Source organism: Nanorana parkeri, unplaced genomic scaffold, assembly GCF_000935625.1.
Source record: "Nanorana parkeri isolate BGI_ZX_2015 unplaced genomic scaffold, ASM93562v1 scaffold295, whole genome shotgun sequence".
Taxonomy (NCBI): Eukaryota; Metazoa; Chordata; class Amphibia; order Anura; family Dicroglossidae; genus Nanorana; species Nanorana parkeri.
In genome coordinates this window covers 531,672-548,538 of record NW_017306563.1, presented here as the reverse complement: position 1 = coordinate 548,538, position 16,867 = coordinate 531,672, and the positions used below count along the sequence as shown (strand labels likewise).

Genomic DNA, 16,867 nt, shown 5'->3' with positions numbered 1-16,867 from the left:
ATAAGCTCTTACAAACTTGCTGTTTTCTAAACCAGGAAAAGACTAGCAGATAGGAGAATTCGAAGACACATTATACACCTCTCATTGTTCTATGACCTAAACATCACCATATTAGATCTAAAACAACCTAATCTGCCTGATGATTGGACCAGCTATGGCTGCTTGAAAGAGAAGATTAGCTTATGAAGATATAAAACTTAGTGGAAGCTCACTCCAAGAATAGCTCTATGAACATTAATACGTGTACCTTAATAAATACATAGCGCCATGTTTGACTTCTGTCCACACCCTGGTTGTCCAATCAGCATTAGAGACTGATGGCCATTTACCAGTGACACCATGCAACTCATGGTGTTGCTCAGCCTCCGCCATGCAACCTATGTTTTGTGATTGCAAAGTCTCACTGGGAAACACTTCATCTATGCCTCTATGCCCTGATGCTGACTGCTGGACAATGGGAGCACGGACAGAGGTCAAACGTAGTGCTGTGCATTTATCAAGGCACATGTGCTATTTGGCTGTTTAATGTTCATAGAGTAATTCTAGGGTGAACTTCCACTTTAAGAATTACGGAAAAAAAATATTTACAAGGAAGAACTGAATAGTGTACTGCATCAACCAATCAGACCTCTGCCCTCATTTTCTAATCTACAGTAGAAGAATGACATCTAGGATGTGGACGTGTGCTGTGTTGTTTGAACCTTGTTGTTCCTTTTCTCCAGTGTTTGTAGATTAGCATAAGGTAAACCTTTTATGCCTTTTCAGCAATGTGGCTCCAGTGCCTTCTGGGTCCATGACTGGCCATGCAGATCTCAGGAAAATGATTCCTGAGATACAACTCTTAGGCAATGTGTACAAACTCTTCCTCACTAATACTCTTCACTGGGTCTCTCCAATATGAGAAGTCATTAAACTGCGGAGACAGCAGAGCCGAGAAGAAGTGAGATGACGGAGAAGGGAACATGACATTCACCAAATCACACAGAGCGGAGTACCTGTGAAAATAAAGACCTTTGATAGTCAATAACTGCTTAGAACATAAATATATGTAAAATTTCCTGTAAAAAAAATAAATATATATTTGTATTCCAGTTTCAGTGATATCACTGCTTATAGCTAAATATTATTGTTACCAAGTACTGGCAAATCTGACATGCTTGGAAAACACTCAGGTTATTCATGCCACCTAATGTATTGTAAAGATGACTGCAGGTAAGCCTTGACGTAGACTAGCTTTGCCCAACTTTAGCAGCATCAAGTCTAGTGCAACTTGTCTGATGCACAGAAGTGGAACAGAGTTCCATTGTTAGTCAGGTTGAAAAAAAGACACATGTAGGTAGGTGCAGTATGGCCAACAGCCACTAGATGCCCCCATGGGGCCCTGGATATAGATGTAGCTCTGGCCTGGGGAGACTCTGTGTCCCAGGAGAGCTGATTTATAGGGGGCGCCCGAGAGGGGAGGGGAGAACAGAGAGAGTACCGGAGAGCAGAAGTCTAAGACTTAACTGGTAACAAATTGTTTAGTGCGTTTGTCGTTTGTTTTGTTTTGTCTGGCCGAAGTAAGTCGTGGACTCTGGGCTACACCTGGGCTGTTCTTCTCTCTCTGTAATTTGTATCACTATGCAACTAACAAGAGATGTGCCGTCATCCCACTCGGGGGTGGCTGAAACGTATGCTTATTGTCATGTTCATTCTTGTCAAGTAAAACCAAGAAAATACTATCTGTGTGGACTGGTTCTTCTCCCTCCAACCTCTGAGAAGGTGGGGTTCTGCAAGAATGTGATGTTGGACTGTATCGTGGCTTTAACCATCCTGAGGAGGGTAGGTGTGCCTTTGATGGTGGCCTTTCTCCCTAAGGAGGGTAGGTGTGCCTTTCATGGTGGCCTTTCTCCCTAAGGAGGAGGAAGCGCCGAATACCGCAGAGGCGGTGGAAGCCATGAGGGCCCTGTGTGCGCAGTACTACACCTGTGGGAGTTGTTTGCACGAGGCTAGAGCCGAGGCCCCTGACCGTGGGGTGCCTGGTGTCGTGTTGCATACACGGGGTTACACAGAGCCAACCCAAAGGGAACTCACACACAACACCCCGAGAGTGAACCCCGCCTACACAGAAGCCCATCAAGTTCAGCCTATGAACGTGATGTTCATAGAGTTGTCCTACCCTTGAACAGCAACTGTACTGTGGAAGTTAGGTCCAAAAAAAGGCAGACAGAGGACAAAGGACCAGTCACTGGTATTGCCTCTGGTCTTCCTGCAGCTTATCTTTTCCCAATTACCGTTTTGCCATGCCTTGTTCAGTGTGATTGTGTGGAGGTGGCCATCTTGTTAGATGAGAAGTGTTTGCCACCTGTTATAGCTGCCCAGCTGATGACTGGTAAAGTAATAAAAAAAAGCAGCAGAAGAGGTGGAGGGAGCACATATCCACAGAATAAATGAAGCAAAAGCAGAGAGATCCTTGCACTGCAGGTCATCAGGTGCGGCATCCTCTCCAGAAAGGAGATACATTGAACAGCACAGTTGTGGCACCACCAAACATGCTTTCATCATTAAATGTCAATTGTGCCTTTCCAGTACCATAAAAAATGTGCCTTTTGTCTTACTTTTGCTCCTTCTTCTAAAAGAAAAATAGCTGTGCCAAGGCTTTCCTATACCTACAGTCACATAGCCATTCAACTTTTGTGTGATATCGTCCAAGGCACTGCTGCCTGTGTCTACAAATTTAAGTCATTTCGAGTGAGATTTGGTGGTGTCATTACTGTGCTGCTCACTGTTCTCCTTCCTGGAGAGGAAGTTGTATCTGAGGACTTGCAGTGCAAAGATCTTCCAACTTTTACTTTATTCATTTATGGATCTATGCTTTCTGCATCTCTCCTGATGCTTCTTGAATATGTCCCCACCAGTGATCAGGGGGGCAGAATCGATATAGGGAAGCAAAGTCCTATTCCTCTACCGTGATGGCCGGTCAGACACAGACACAGAGTGGAACAATCATGAAGGAATGCATTGGAGGTGCTGAATCCAAAGTGGGGCTGACCTCATAGTAAGAAATTACATTTCTGTGTTCCCTATTTTATGTCTTCTGATACAAACACCCAGCAAATTATATACAAGATAGATCATAAATTAATATTTGGGACTTGTTCGGTGTCAGCAACAAGACTATACATTATAGGTTGAACTTGATGGACATATGTCTTTTTTCAACCTGACTAACTATGTAATTATACCCTCCAAATGTTCCAGGTCTTAAAATGATCAAAATGATATTTACATAAAAGGGTACTTTTTCCCATACTCAAGGAATGTTCTAAATGTAATGCTAGGTATGGGAAAAGTACCCCTTTTATGAAAATGTGTGAATAAAATGTTAATCATTTTAAGACCTGGGAAATTTGGGGAGTACAGTCTTCTTAAGGACACATAAAAGTCCCAATTATTGATTTATGATCTCACAGTATGAACTGGAATATATGAAGTGCAGTGGCTGGGAGGTGCTTTTCAACAAAAGAGATTTAGGACCACCACACCAATGGTTGAGGGCCCGAATGTTTGTATTTCACCATAGTATATCCAAAAGAAATAATCCAACACATTTCGGGAGTCTAAGGGAGCGCTTTTATCCGAGCTCAATACACTGATGAAAATTGGATACCAGACTTAACAAGGTTAAAAAGTTGAGACATAGATTATGTGTATTCGTGGGAAAGCCACTGTACTCCACTCCTGATGCTTGCTTTCTTACAGATACCCATGCTCTTTGTTAACACTACTTCCCTTCTAATCTCTTGGACAGTGCAGAACAAAATATGGTAACTCAGTAGTGGGAAAAGATCAGCTGCATGGAGACCCCAGGCAATACGGAGATTAATCTTTTATCCTCTTCTTGCCTTTTTGGACACACCATCCACAGCACAGGTCCTCTTTAAAGTGTGAGTTTACCCAAATCTGATATTTCATTTTTGGTAGATACCGAAGAGTTAAATAACGGCTTCTTTTGCGCCTCAGGGGCTCATGTGGAAAGATCTCTGCTTACAAGGGGCCCATCCTACAGTATGCTCTTTTTCCTCCCACAGTAGCTGGGTAATAGAGATCCTATTCTCTGATTGGAGGGTATTGTTGTCTCAATCAGATAAAAGGGGGTCTGTTCCTGCTAGGTCAAGGTCAGAAACTGGGAAGAAACAGACACGTCTAGTAAAGTCTGTGAGAAAGGTGTAATGGACTTTGCTATAGTGCAAGAACTGTGTAAACCGTCTGGAGAGAAATGGGATTAGGATGTTGTGTGTAATGTGACATTGTTTTATATACTACATGCTCTTGAGTTCCCATGTCTGCACATCTGGCTATTTCTAGGAGCCTGTACTCTCTTTGATGGATATTAAAACCCCACCACCTGTTACAATGTGTTTTTCTTCGTTTTGGATATAGTAACACTAGGTTAAAACTGTCGTCTGTTTTTCTACATTTCTGTTTGTTTTCCCACAGGAGAGATTTCCCCTCACTTCCTCTCCAGGTGACACAGTGTCACCAGCACAGGAATTAAAGTGACCCTGTCAGACCTTACTTTTTAAACCAAAACGTTGCACCAGTAGAGGATAACAAGCAAATTTGACTACTACTACTAGTAGTATCAATTAATGTCTGTGCTGGCCCCTGCTCCTGCCCCTAGACAGCAGGAGGATGGGGCAGGAGCAGGTATAGCTACTTGTTAGAATTTTAGGAAAGATCACTGCTGTAATATGTGTGAACCCATAATGTAAATAAACAGAAGTGGTGGTTGGTGCAGAGTCATAGTAAGCAAAGCAGGAGCGGATATGTAATATGTGCAAACGTGAGGAGGTGTCAATGCTGGCAATATTCCGTGCTCTGCTGTGTGTGGGCTCCTACTATCAGCCTCTCTGCCATGTAATCAGATCAATGAAAAGCCATTCAGTGAGCCTCAAATGTAAATACTACACAGTCATTTGAGTCTGCCATGGGCTGCTGATGTTACTTCTAAGATGGCAGCGCCCATCAGCATTCTCGGACCTGTTTAATATAATGCACATGGCAGTCCTTATAATGAGGCAGTTGCCTCAGGCAGCATGTTATGTGAGGGGGGTGGCAGGTGTGGGTGGGGTGGTAGAGGGGCAGCCAGAGTGTCCCATGTTATTAAGAACTCTTAGCAACCTGTGACGCTCTGTCTGGCTTCCCGTCCAGTTCGCTGACGTCATCGGTTTCCAGGGAGCTGAGCAGGATACTCCAGTTGACATCAGTGAGCTGGGTGGGACCGGACAGTGAGCCGCAGACCACGCGACTCTTTACACAGTTGACCGTCCCACCGCATCCACCCCCCCTTCCCGGACAACCGCTATCAGCAAAGCCCCCCCACCCCCCCAGAGGCACTTACTGATTACAAGATTTAACACATGAAGCAAAGTAGTTTGACAATAAGGCCATGTAGTACATACTGGCATCATTTATACAGATGTGCATGTCTGTGGGAGGGACAGGTGCTACGTGTAGCTGCGTGTAGCAACCTGCACATCTCTATGACAGGACTTTGCTGCACGAGGCTACACGCTGACCTGAAACAGGCGGTCTGCGTCCAAGGGTGTGCATCTATACCTGTATGGTTGTCCAAGTTCAGGTCGGCATGTAGCTGCATGCAGCTGCGCCCTGCCATAGAGATGTACAGACACCGACACGTATGTGCATGCTGTACAGTTGTGCACGTTTGTGTGAATGAGGCCTTAATCTTATGAGAAAATTGTTTCTGATACTAATAGTATGGGGAAAGGGTCTCTTTAAAGAGGAACCTTTCCCACAGAAAAACATACAGCTATGAATCTTGACATTAATTTTAATCGTTACAATCCACAACTTTGGCTGGAGTTGATATGATGAAAAATACCATAAGAGGAGTGGTGAAAGCCCATTATGTAGCAGGCCTGAGATTCTCTAGAGGGTAGTAACAGAGGCAAGAAGTATTATAAACTGTCCCCATGGGAAATAAAAAACCAGCAGGTGACAGCTCACCAGATAAATTACGACTTTTGGGTGGACTGTCTCTTTAAAATGATTGCTATAATGTAAATGGGTGAGACTTATTTCATGAGTGCATAGCAGCGGAACAGATCATGTGTGCAGTGTAAGTGTTGATGCTCTTTGGCAACACATATCTCAGCAACTGGGAAATAAAGTAAAATACATGAGATTATAGAAGCAGGTGAGAGGATCTGGACATTGTGGGAAGCAACATGTGTGACTACATATGGCTGTGATGTTACAGAGCCCCCTCCTTCCCTCCCATAGCCAACAACCCAGAAACTCACGAGGATTTAAAGCCAGAGTTCAGGTCCTGGGTCAGTTCTCCCCTTGGGTTGACGGTGAAGATCCGAGATTCTGGCACCCCGACTTCCCTGTAGGCTAGGACATCCTGCGATGAGTGGGTGATTGGCACGAGTACAGAAGAACGGGAAGATGGAGGGGAAGACAAACAAGGAAATGGTAAGAGGAGGAGAACAGGACTTATTTCTCATGCTATGTTCACATACATTTCCATACACTCCAGCCCCCCCCTCTCTCATCACATTCTGTTTCTGCATACTCCTCTGTAATTGAATTCCTCTCAATTACAGAGGAGTTCCTGAAGCTCTCCATCCGGAATTCATTGATCCTGCAAGGTTCAACTTTCATTAGTCCTCCATTATACATATACAGTATACTGTACAGTGGCCATGCAGCCTGTACACACAGACCTAGTACTAGGTGGTGTAACAAGGACACTCCACTGTAGTCCAGGTAAGTCAAGTATAATGCAGTTTATTAAAGGGCAAACACAAAATAGCTTGCAGCAACATAAGACAGTCTTTTATATGGCTCAGTAGCTTTCCACAGCTCCAAGACACTCACGCTGCTCTCTTAGCAGTCTGTACCACAGGTCCTAGGGTCACCGACCTTCCTGACCTCTCCCCTCGTGGGCACTCACTCTGCTCTCTTAGCAGTCTGTACCATAGGTCCTAGGGTCACCGATCTTCCTGACCTCTCCCCTCGTGGTCACTCACTCTGCTCTCCCAGCAGTGCGTCCGACAGGTCCCTGGGGTCACCGACCTTCCTGACCTCTCCCAGCCACCCCTGGCTGTTCCGTGTGCGTCCAGCACGCACCCGAGGTGGTCTGTGTCCGTGTGCTCCCTGCACACACACAATTCCAACACTCCCCTGAGCACTGGGCTGGCTTCCTAATAAGGCTTTCTAGATGTTTTCTTTATTTATTATGGTCAGCGCTAAAAAACATCATTTAAAAAACTTTTTTTTATAATAAAACAGTAATATACTGCATATTCACATTTTGTATTCTCTCCAGCCATCAAGTGGAGCTTTTTCTTGTAATAGAAAAACTGTTGTTTACAGAGCTCAGAAGCTCAAGCTGAAATTTACACACACAATTGAATGAGTCAGAGCAGCGATTCCCATTCATGCAGTAGATGTAAGAGTTAAACCCACTCAATGTGTATTCACCTTCACTCCTACTGTGTATTCTTAAATCTGTCACCTTGGTTACCTTTTACTTACATTGGGTCGATTTCCAAAGGCAGCATGAAAAGGACTGGGGTCAGTGAAGAGTTGGTGGATGTCAGAGAGACAAGCAATCTTAAAGTGCTCTGGAGTCTTTTCTATCACTTCCCTGCAAGAGAGAATAATCAGATAAATAAGATTTTTTTCCACTATACAAACCTCATAGTACTTTGCGATCCCACAGTTCTGTAAACATGACTCTTTTGTAATATAAAATGAGGGAGCCTGTGCCAAAATATCAGGATTCTAACTGGTTGCTATAGGCAGGTAGTTGTTTCCTCCATTTCCAAAAAATCATTCATTTTGTCACAGATAGGATGTGTGATCATGTGACCAGCCTCTCCTCTAATGTGGGGTACCCCCTGCAGCATTATACAGAGAGCAGCCTATGGAACATAGCAGGCTCCACACTATGATCTGCATTTTATGAATGAACTCAATAAGCATCCTCTGCTATTAATAGACCCTCTGGGACTCATTTATTAGGAGATATAGTAACTTTAAAGATCAATTAAGGTCAGTAGGAGCTCAGTCTATGCCTTGCTACTATTCCTCCATATAAGTCAATCTGACAATATAAATGCAGGGCAAATGCACAGTGAACACATCTTGAAGACATCTAAAACACCTGTGAAAGCAAGCCCCAAAATTGAAGGAGATTTGGAGATATACAGCACTCCTTGAGATTTAAAACGCACCTTGCACCTGAAAAAGCAAGGTCTGCTTTTTTTTTAATGTGGCCCCCTTGGTGAAACGCTGAATGAAACTTAAAGTAAAGTAAACACACCTGGAAAAAAGTTAGATAATATACTCAACATTCCCCCCACATTTGCCCACAGTGCCTTGGCGAGGGTGACATCATCCTCCTTCCAGTGAGATCCAGGGAATGTAGAGTAGTCCAAATCTCACCAAGAAGATGATTCATGTGTTAGGTTATTTGTAGTTTTATTCAGCGTTTCAGGCAAGTGAAGCCATATTTAAAGAAATTATAGCCTATAACTGGGTGGAAAAAAAACTACCCTTGCAGTGCGGCTACCCCCGTACTGCAAGGATCTACTGCTCGTCTAGTAGTAAGTCTAGGGGTATGGTGTAAAGCACTTTTACTTACCTGATACCCGCTCCTTCGGCAATTGGCACTCTCCCCTCCGCTCCAGCTCGTGGACTGGGACCTGCATTAGATCTGAAGACGTCAGCTTGCCTCCAACCACCAGAGCGCAGGGGGGAAGAGGCTGTGGGTGGCAGTCTTGGAGTGGGGATTAGGTAAGTAAAAGTGCTTTACATAGCTCCCCTACACAGAAACAAGCAGTTAACCCTTGCAGTAAGGGGGCAGCTGCACTGCAAAGGTAGTTTTTTTTTTACAAGCTATAGGCTTTAATTTTATGACCCGGCTAAACATCTTTTTAGTTTTGGATAGAGTAGAAAAGGATTAGAATTTGTCAGGTTTTGATTTTTTTCCTATGACTTTACAGGTACGATTTCCTCCCCTTTTATGTCCCACTGACAACCCTGTGACACCCGAACAAGAAATGCAGGACTGGGGTCACTGGGACAGGAAAACACAGACAACAATACAAACTTAAAAGAGGGTCTAACCTATTCTCACTGTACTAGAAATTGTGTTTTTGTTCATGTCTCTGTTCCCATTGGAGTCTTTCTGTATCCTTAAACCCCATCACCAGATTAGGAAAGGATATCTCCATAATGGTGTCACAGTCAGCAATAAAAATCAGAGAGCGCTTCTAACAATTCTCCATGCCATGCAAAACCGAAAGAAAAGTTCTGGTTGGAAATGTGGTCTTCTAGCCTTCTCCTGGAGAGACCAACAGCAGAATCAGTTTCAGTGCAGGGGCATTACAAGCACTAACCTTTTATTGTTATTGTTTCAATTTTAATAAATCAGCCGTATAAGTAGATGTTTGATCCTGTCAGCAGGTTTGTATGTAGACATCATGCTGCTCTAGGCACAGATGAATAATATTGCCCCGAACAACTGCTGCCCTTGAGCAAGTTCCGTCCTTGCATCATATAACTAATTTAATAAAAAATACTATGAATATGTACTATTGGAGGTAGCACGGCATCTGCTTTATATGTAGGACATCTCTACAGCTGTACAGAAAACCAAACAAGAAAAAGGAGAGCTGGATTCATCTTTCTAGAATGGCTTTGTGACTCGTCCCAACATCCCCTTCACCCCCTTCCCGTTACATTTTTATAGCTGAATTTAGCTACAAAATATCCAGATTTGGACAGGAGAGTCAAAAAAGGAAACAAAGTATGACAACTTGTACATTTTGAGGCTTAGCGCTCCCTCTCGTCACATGTGACATGGCAGATGACATTCCTTAAAGTTGCCAATTGTGTAGTGAAGAGTAGAAAGTGTTTTGGATAGGTCTCTGGCTGTACTCACCTATGAAGGGCTGTAAACAGGCTGCTTGGAGACAACAGGAGAGGACCTGGTGGTAGCATGTAGCCTCCTTCACTCACCCCCAGGAGGAAGGTCTTAGTAATATCAGCCAATCCCACAGAGCGTGCAGAACAATAGAGGAACTTGTAGTCATTCCTGCGAGAGGAAACAGGACATCGATCATCCGAACGAGAAAGAGGGAAAACTGGCATGTAAATAATATTTCTCTGCACAGCTCTGAGATTTGTTGCTGAAATCTTTCATCCCAAAAGTTTGTCCAGCTACGTTAAGAATCCATACATCTCAATTTTATAGATGCTCTTCTCATCATCTGTTAATTCAAATCTTTACTTCAGTAAAAAAAAAATACTAATGGACATCAACAGAGTTATAAAGTTAATAGTATACCAAGGAAGTAATGTGTGGTTCAAATCAATTCACCAGCAAATATGCAGCAAATGTTCAATGATAGTGATAGTACCATTTATTGCTTTATAATGATGCCCCTAGGAGTTTTTTGATCACATAGTCTCTGTTGAAAGGTCAGAGAGGTTAGCCACTCTGAACTCTGATCTTCCACAGAGATCACCTGACTGAATGCGTAGGCTTTTGGCTAAATGACCACCAATGGAGGGAACCAAGAGCCGCTCTTTCTTCAGGAAAGCCACTTAAATACCCTTTACTAATGGATCTCATAAAACCACTAACATAGCTTTAAGTTCACATTTCAGCAGAGGTCCAGTTTAAAGCGGAAACGATTTAAATATATTTAAGCTCTTAGCATAGCTATGGGTCTAAGTCAGGTGCGTAAAGACTCCAAATGCAGATTTGTGAATTAATGTATTGGTTCCTTGGATTATAAACCATGTCATACGCGTTGATCATTTCTATATATCTTCCTGTATGTTTGTCAAGTGACACGTGGGCCTCATTTTTAAACGATCCAAAACCCATTTCTCTTTTCCTGTTTGTTCTAGTCATGGCTAAATACCAGCTGCTTGAAATACCCCGTGGCTCCTCATTTCTTATGTGTAGTGCCATGCTGAGATACTCCCACTGCAATCAGTACTGATAAAAAGCAAATGGCAGAGTGATGCCCCCTTTTTAATGAGTACTGCATGGACTTGATGGACTAATGTCTTTATTCAACCTCAAATACTATGTAACTATGTAACTGCAGGTAGGGGTAGCTGGGAACCTGGGTGGCTTGACTGCCCCACCAGAGTCCCTGGGAGATATAGGAAACTGAAGGATAATTCAGATTGCTTCAGCTCTCCAAACTTAATCTATCAGAGTTGTGTGAACTGACCTTTTACAAAGGCTTTACATCCAAGAATACATATTCAAAGGTAAGTAGGCCTTATTTCGTAACTAATGTCTTTATTGCTCAAGAACTCATCAGATTTAAGCCTATATTGCATCTTAAAATAAATGGAGCTTTACCCCTGTTAGGTTGGTTTAAATTAAAAATGATACCCGATGATGTTAATATAAAACAAAACAGACACATTAGGGAAGCTGAAGAATGAGATGCATTACGTAAAAGCCAGGCACAGGAGCAGGAGACGGTATGACAGTGCTATAGCTATGATACTGACTTGTGGATGGCGTTATAGAGCTGAACAATCCCTGGCTGAGTCCAGTCTTTTCCCAGCTGCGGTAAAATGTGACCGAGGGCATCTGACCTGAAGATGGAGAGATGAATGATAGGTAAATGTAACATGGAAACAATTTGTAGAAAATGATTTGTGATACCAACATGTACCATGGTAAAGCTGGTCTTACACAGAGTAAATGTCAGTCAATTGCCTTCATAATACAGGAGAACATTATATATGCTGAAAACTATCATAGACAAAGTTGACATGCCATTGTTCGATGAAACGTCAGCCAGAGCGCTTGTCATGTGTGAAATGTTATGTGTGTATGGCCAAATCTGCTAACATTTGAATGAAACAACGTGCCTGGGGCTAAACAGCTGTAATCTAAACAATACATAAGGTTTTATTTATTCCTATCAGATGCTGAATCACACTATTGCCATGCTTATGGACCTGATGTAAAAAGCATGCCTGTTCTCTAGATCTGGAATCTCATGGGAGCTATACCCCCAATGTTACATAGTTACATAGTATTTGAGGTTGAATAAAGACATAAGTCCATCAAGTCCAACCTATTGTGTGTGTGTGTTGTTAACAACCATTGCACTAAATATAATCCAGTGCGAGAATATATTCTAAGAACGCAAGTAAACCACAGAGCTGTGAAGAACGTATACATGTGTTTACATTTTTTTAAGATGGAGGTCAGGTCAGTGTGCTGACCTCCTTCTTGGAAAAACCTAACATACTAGTAACAGTCTACTTTCTGCAGGAGCATGCAGAAGAAGCATTACATCTAACGCAACTCATTTTGCTTATGTAGCTGCTCTGCATCTTCAAGCAGTGATGAGCCCCCAGACTCGAGCACATGATAGACCTGGCTGTGATGGATCCATCAACATCATCTCATTACATATTTTTTCCAAACAGGGAGTCTCCAACAATAGATCCTTCTTACAGTGCCACTCACCCCACTGGGTTGGCCCAGGAACTCCACCCTAAGAAGTCTACTCTAAAATCTGGTCCATGATCTTGATGAATTTTCTAGCACTTCTCTTGGGGCCAGGAAGTCTTTTATTGTCACATAATTTAAAATAAAGAGTGTCTCATGCTGCATAGGCAAGGTGTCCTGTGACTATCACACCATCAAAAATTATGGCTGGCTACCACACCATCCAATGAGTTCCACCACATGAAGCCAAAGCCTTGAAGAAGGTCCAGTTTGTTGGACCTCTGAAATACGCTGGTTGTTTTATACTTTCCTGCTGTAAAATGATAGTGTTATTAAAACTTATTGGACTTTTTGAATGTTTGCTTGGCACTCTTATTGGTCTATCGATATGGGTATTCTCAATCTGGGTGACCCCCCACCCAAGGGAACCCAATTTTGTAGAGTGCTGCCAAACTGGAGCCTAAGTGTTGACTTTAATACAGAAAAGAGTGCTGCTCCTCAGCCTGGTGGGTGCTCACCCAACTTGTCTCCAGTCAAATAGAAAAAGATAAGGATAGCTCTCTTATTCTACAGTTTCTACAACAAAATAGTACCATGTGATCCTGCCATGGAGGGTCTCTGCAGGTGCTTCCTGTTATAGGGTGACAACGTTCTGTCTCTCAGTTGCGCCTGCCAGGCTGCCACATGGGTCTCTGGTGAAAACTATAAGCGGCCATGCTAATGCTCATTGCACAGGCATGGTCCACTGTTATAAAACCCACTGTGAAAATGCCATCTGTAATTGTTGGAGTGTATGTATATAAACATGAACTGGCTGTATAGAGGCTGCATGAGACCAGCAGCACTGAGATGCAACTAAGGAAGAAGGCCATAACAAGGGTTTTTCTTTTTTAACAAATACAGCAATTGATTATGATACATTGTGCTTTAGCAGAATAATGGTTATGCAGTTAGGGTTTAGATCGACTTTAATCACAGAGCCGACTAGTAGTCATTATAAGATCATAATATAATATATTGACCTTCACAGGTAATGAAGAGTCGAAGTACAGGTGCATACACAGGACACAGATTTTGTATTGGGCTTTGCAATCTGCTATATCTGGTGGGCTTTAGGCTAAAACAAGCTGTGGGCCACCATGAGAAGAATCTTGTGTCTCTGACCTGGTCACTGTTCCATCGATGTCGCTCACAATAATGCGGTCTGTGCTATCCCACAGGAAGATTTGCGCCCGAGTGCGACATGTGCCTTGAAACTTGGTGCAGACGCTAAACACAACGTCATTTGCTCCGCTGTGTAAGTTTAGACTTGCCTGGAATGAGATAGATAATCTGAGCAAAGTTAGCACAGAAGAGGCCTGGTCTGGTATAGAGGAAGGATCAAGGCCGGATTTCCCACAGGGCCAATTGAGGCCTGGCCTCGGGGCAGCAGGGAGTAGAGGGGCAGCAGAGGTTTGGAATTCCTACCCCCGATGCCCGGAACATGCAGTTCTGGGCGCTGGGCGGGTAGTTGTTTTCTACATTTAGCTCTGCTGTGGGCAAGCAGGGCTAAATGTCCAGCGGGGGAAGCCGGCACGTTTTTTGTACAAGCGATGTCGCAGAGATCACTTGTATGCAGCCTGCATACAGGGGGGCGCATTGAGAAACCTGACCTTGGGGCAGCAAAGAGAGTAAATCTGGCCCTGGGAAGGGTGCTTGCTGACTGCAGTACAGAGGACATTTATGCAATCAACAGGGCTTACAGTTATACTGTATATATATAGACACTGTAGTGATTGAATGTAATTAGATTTAATTTAACTGTAATCATATCTGCAAAAGATGAATTGTGATCTGAGAGTTGCAATGATTGAAAGTGGAACTCCGGTAATTTTTTTTAGTTTTATATAGAACAAAAAAGAGTTGGAACTTTTATCGGGATTTCATTGCTGTGTCTAAGTTGGGAGGATAAATGTCATAAATCTTGTAGCACTCCTTACCGGAAATCTCTAAATATTAATGGGTGCTCGAAATGACAGTGGATGGCGCCGCACACAGAACAACTTGAGATATAGACGTCATCAGCACACCAGCACGACAGAAACTTGTAAGTAAATGCAAATCCATTTATTTGATAGATGCCACTCGATATCCTGAGTGGCATCTATCAAATAAATGTATTTGCACTGACTTACAAGTTTCTGTCGTGCTGGTGTGCTGATGACGTCTATATCTCAAGTTATGTTGGGAGGATTTCTCCTCACTTCCTGTACAGGTGACCACAGTTAGCACAACAGGAGGTAATAGACATAGCAAAAGCAAACAGACATTCCAACCCTGCCATAGTTACATAGTTGTTGAGGATGAATAAAGACACAGGTCCATCGAGTTCAACCTTTGTAAGTGTATGTATGTGAGCCATATTCCATTCAAAACTATTCTTATTGCTGCCTGCGCCCCCACTGAAGAGATTTCTGGTCACCAGGAGAGGATTTAAGGAGAATAAGGCAAATTGCCTTATATTTGCATTGGGACCGCATTGGGCAACACAGCCCAGTGCTGCTGGTATGAATGGACACTAAAGTTGAACTCTAGGCAGATATAAAAGACATATGTTTAATCATCTTTATTTACCACATAAAACAGTGATTCCCCTCCTCTCCTGTCCGATCCTCCAGCGCTGACTGGCGGAACGGACGGGGGAGGGGGCGGGTACAGCTGGCTCTGCCTCTAGATAGGCAGAGCCAGCTGTCAGTCACGCAGCTGGGCGGATCCCGGCACAATTGTCGGGATCCGCTTCAGCTGCAACGTCTCAGTATACCGCAAGCAGCAGCTCGCGGTATACTGCGGCGTCTCAGTATCTCGCGGTATACTGAGCCTAGGGTGACGGGAGGACGCTAGTTTGTGTCCTCCCGTTACCCTGAGAACTATGGGGAAAAGCCTTAACCCCATAGTTCTCCTTTAAAGGCATTTATATAGTGCCAACAATAAACGTAACGCTTTACATACTGTACAATCACAATTGTCTCTAGCCGCAAGGAGCTTACAATCTAAAGCTGGCCAACCACAGCTCAAATTTTGTTCAATTCATGCTGAATTAGATACAATTTGAGCTGTGGGTGGCCCTTTCGGCCCCACCTGGTTCAACATTCACCAAAGGAGCCAAATGAAATACAATTGGCCGAACAATGACTGCAGCCAATGTTTGAGTATTAGAAAGTGGCGGGCGCCGGCTGGCAGAATACAATGGCCCAATAGGGGAGATTTGTCCAGCCAAGCTATTTAGCATAGATGGAGGAATCTTTTAGATTTTGTATTACGGTTAGATTTTTAACACCTTTAATCTGCAAACAGCATTGAGAGAACACTGAAAACAGAACAAGTATACAGTGTACAGCTACAAGTCTATCTCTTACTATCTGCTCAGATGTCAGACGTAGGGATTTCTGATATGGACAGAGCTGTACTGGAATTGCTGGGGGTACTATAGCAACTTCCACATTCTCCTCTGACCTAAGTAAAAAAAAAAAAAAGGAGCCACATCAAAGAATCAAATCTGTTATCAAGAGGAAAGACAAGTGAAGAAGAGAAAGAGATACTGATAAGGTGAGTAAAGAGGACCAGGAATGGAGAGCAAAGAACGATTAAAACCAACACTCACCTCCTGAGGCCAGGGTCTTCATTCTCTTCCACATAAACCTTAGGATCTGATACTGACTGCATGAGGAGCGGAGTGATGGAGAAAGTATGTGGGAAGAGTAAGATAGGTAGCACGGTGAGGGGGTGTGTGGTGATGTACACATAAACAACAAGGGCGGTTTAAAGCCAAAACCTTTTCTTCCGTTTTGGATAGAGTGAGGAAATGTTAAAACCCCTGTCAGGTTTTTATTGCTGTCCCGGCTGGGAAGATTCCCCCTCTCTATTTGTCCTGATGGCCACTAACAAAGAAATAGAAATTGATGGGAAATTCAACATTTTAGAGTTGTCACCAAAACACAAATAAGAATAAATGGAGAAATCTTCCAACGAGTACAACTGTTGCAGTGACAACTGTCTAGGAGGAGATTTCCCCTTGCTGTGGAGAGATTTCCTCTTCCTTCCTGTTGTCTCCCTGGGACAGGAAGTGAAGGAAGATCTCCCTGATGGGACAGCAAAAACAAATAAATAAATCTTAAGGGATCTTAACCTTTTCCTATTTTAGACAAAACATAAAAAATATTTGGCTTCACGTGCACTTTACAGCTAGAACAAATCAACAGCATAAAAAAAGTATTAAAATAGCAAATACCTATATATATATAGGTATTTGCTATTTTAATACTTTTTTATGCTGTTGATTTGTTCTAGCTGTAAAGTGCATATATATATATATATATA

The 16,867-nt window shown here is 43.0% G+C and overlaps 1 protein-coding gene across 1 annotated transcript in view; it reads right to left on the bottom strand.

Annotated features, from left to right (window-relative positions):
- Nucleotides 1–795: 795 nt before the first annotated feature.
- LOC108787967 (phosphatidate phosphatase LPIN3-like) overlaps nt 796–16,867 on the bottom strand; it is a 40,784-nt gene continuing 24,712 nt past the window's right edge. The window contains exons 14-21 of the mRNA XM_018557665.1: nt 16,152–16,207; nt 15,907–16,003; nt 13,676–13,824; nt 11,557–11,643; nt 9,962–10,114; nt 7,549–7,660; nt 6,309–6,412; nt 796–995 (exon numbers count right to left, since the gene is read on the bottom strand). Of these exons, the coding sequence (XP_018413167.1) occupies nt 842–995; nt 6,309–6,412; nt 7,549–7,660; nt 9,962–10,114; nt 11,557–11,643; nt 13,676–13,824; nt 15,907–16,003; nt 16,152–16,207 (912 nt within the window). The 3' untranslated portion in view covers nt 796–841. The remainder of the gene's footprint in view (nt 996–6,308; nt 6,413–7,548; nt 7,661–9,961; nt 10,115–11,556; nt 11,644–13,675; nt 13,825–15,906; nt 16,004–16,151; nt 16,208–16,867) is intronic.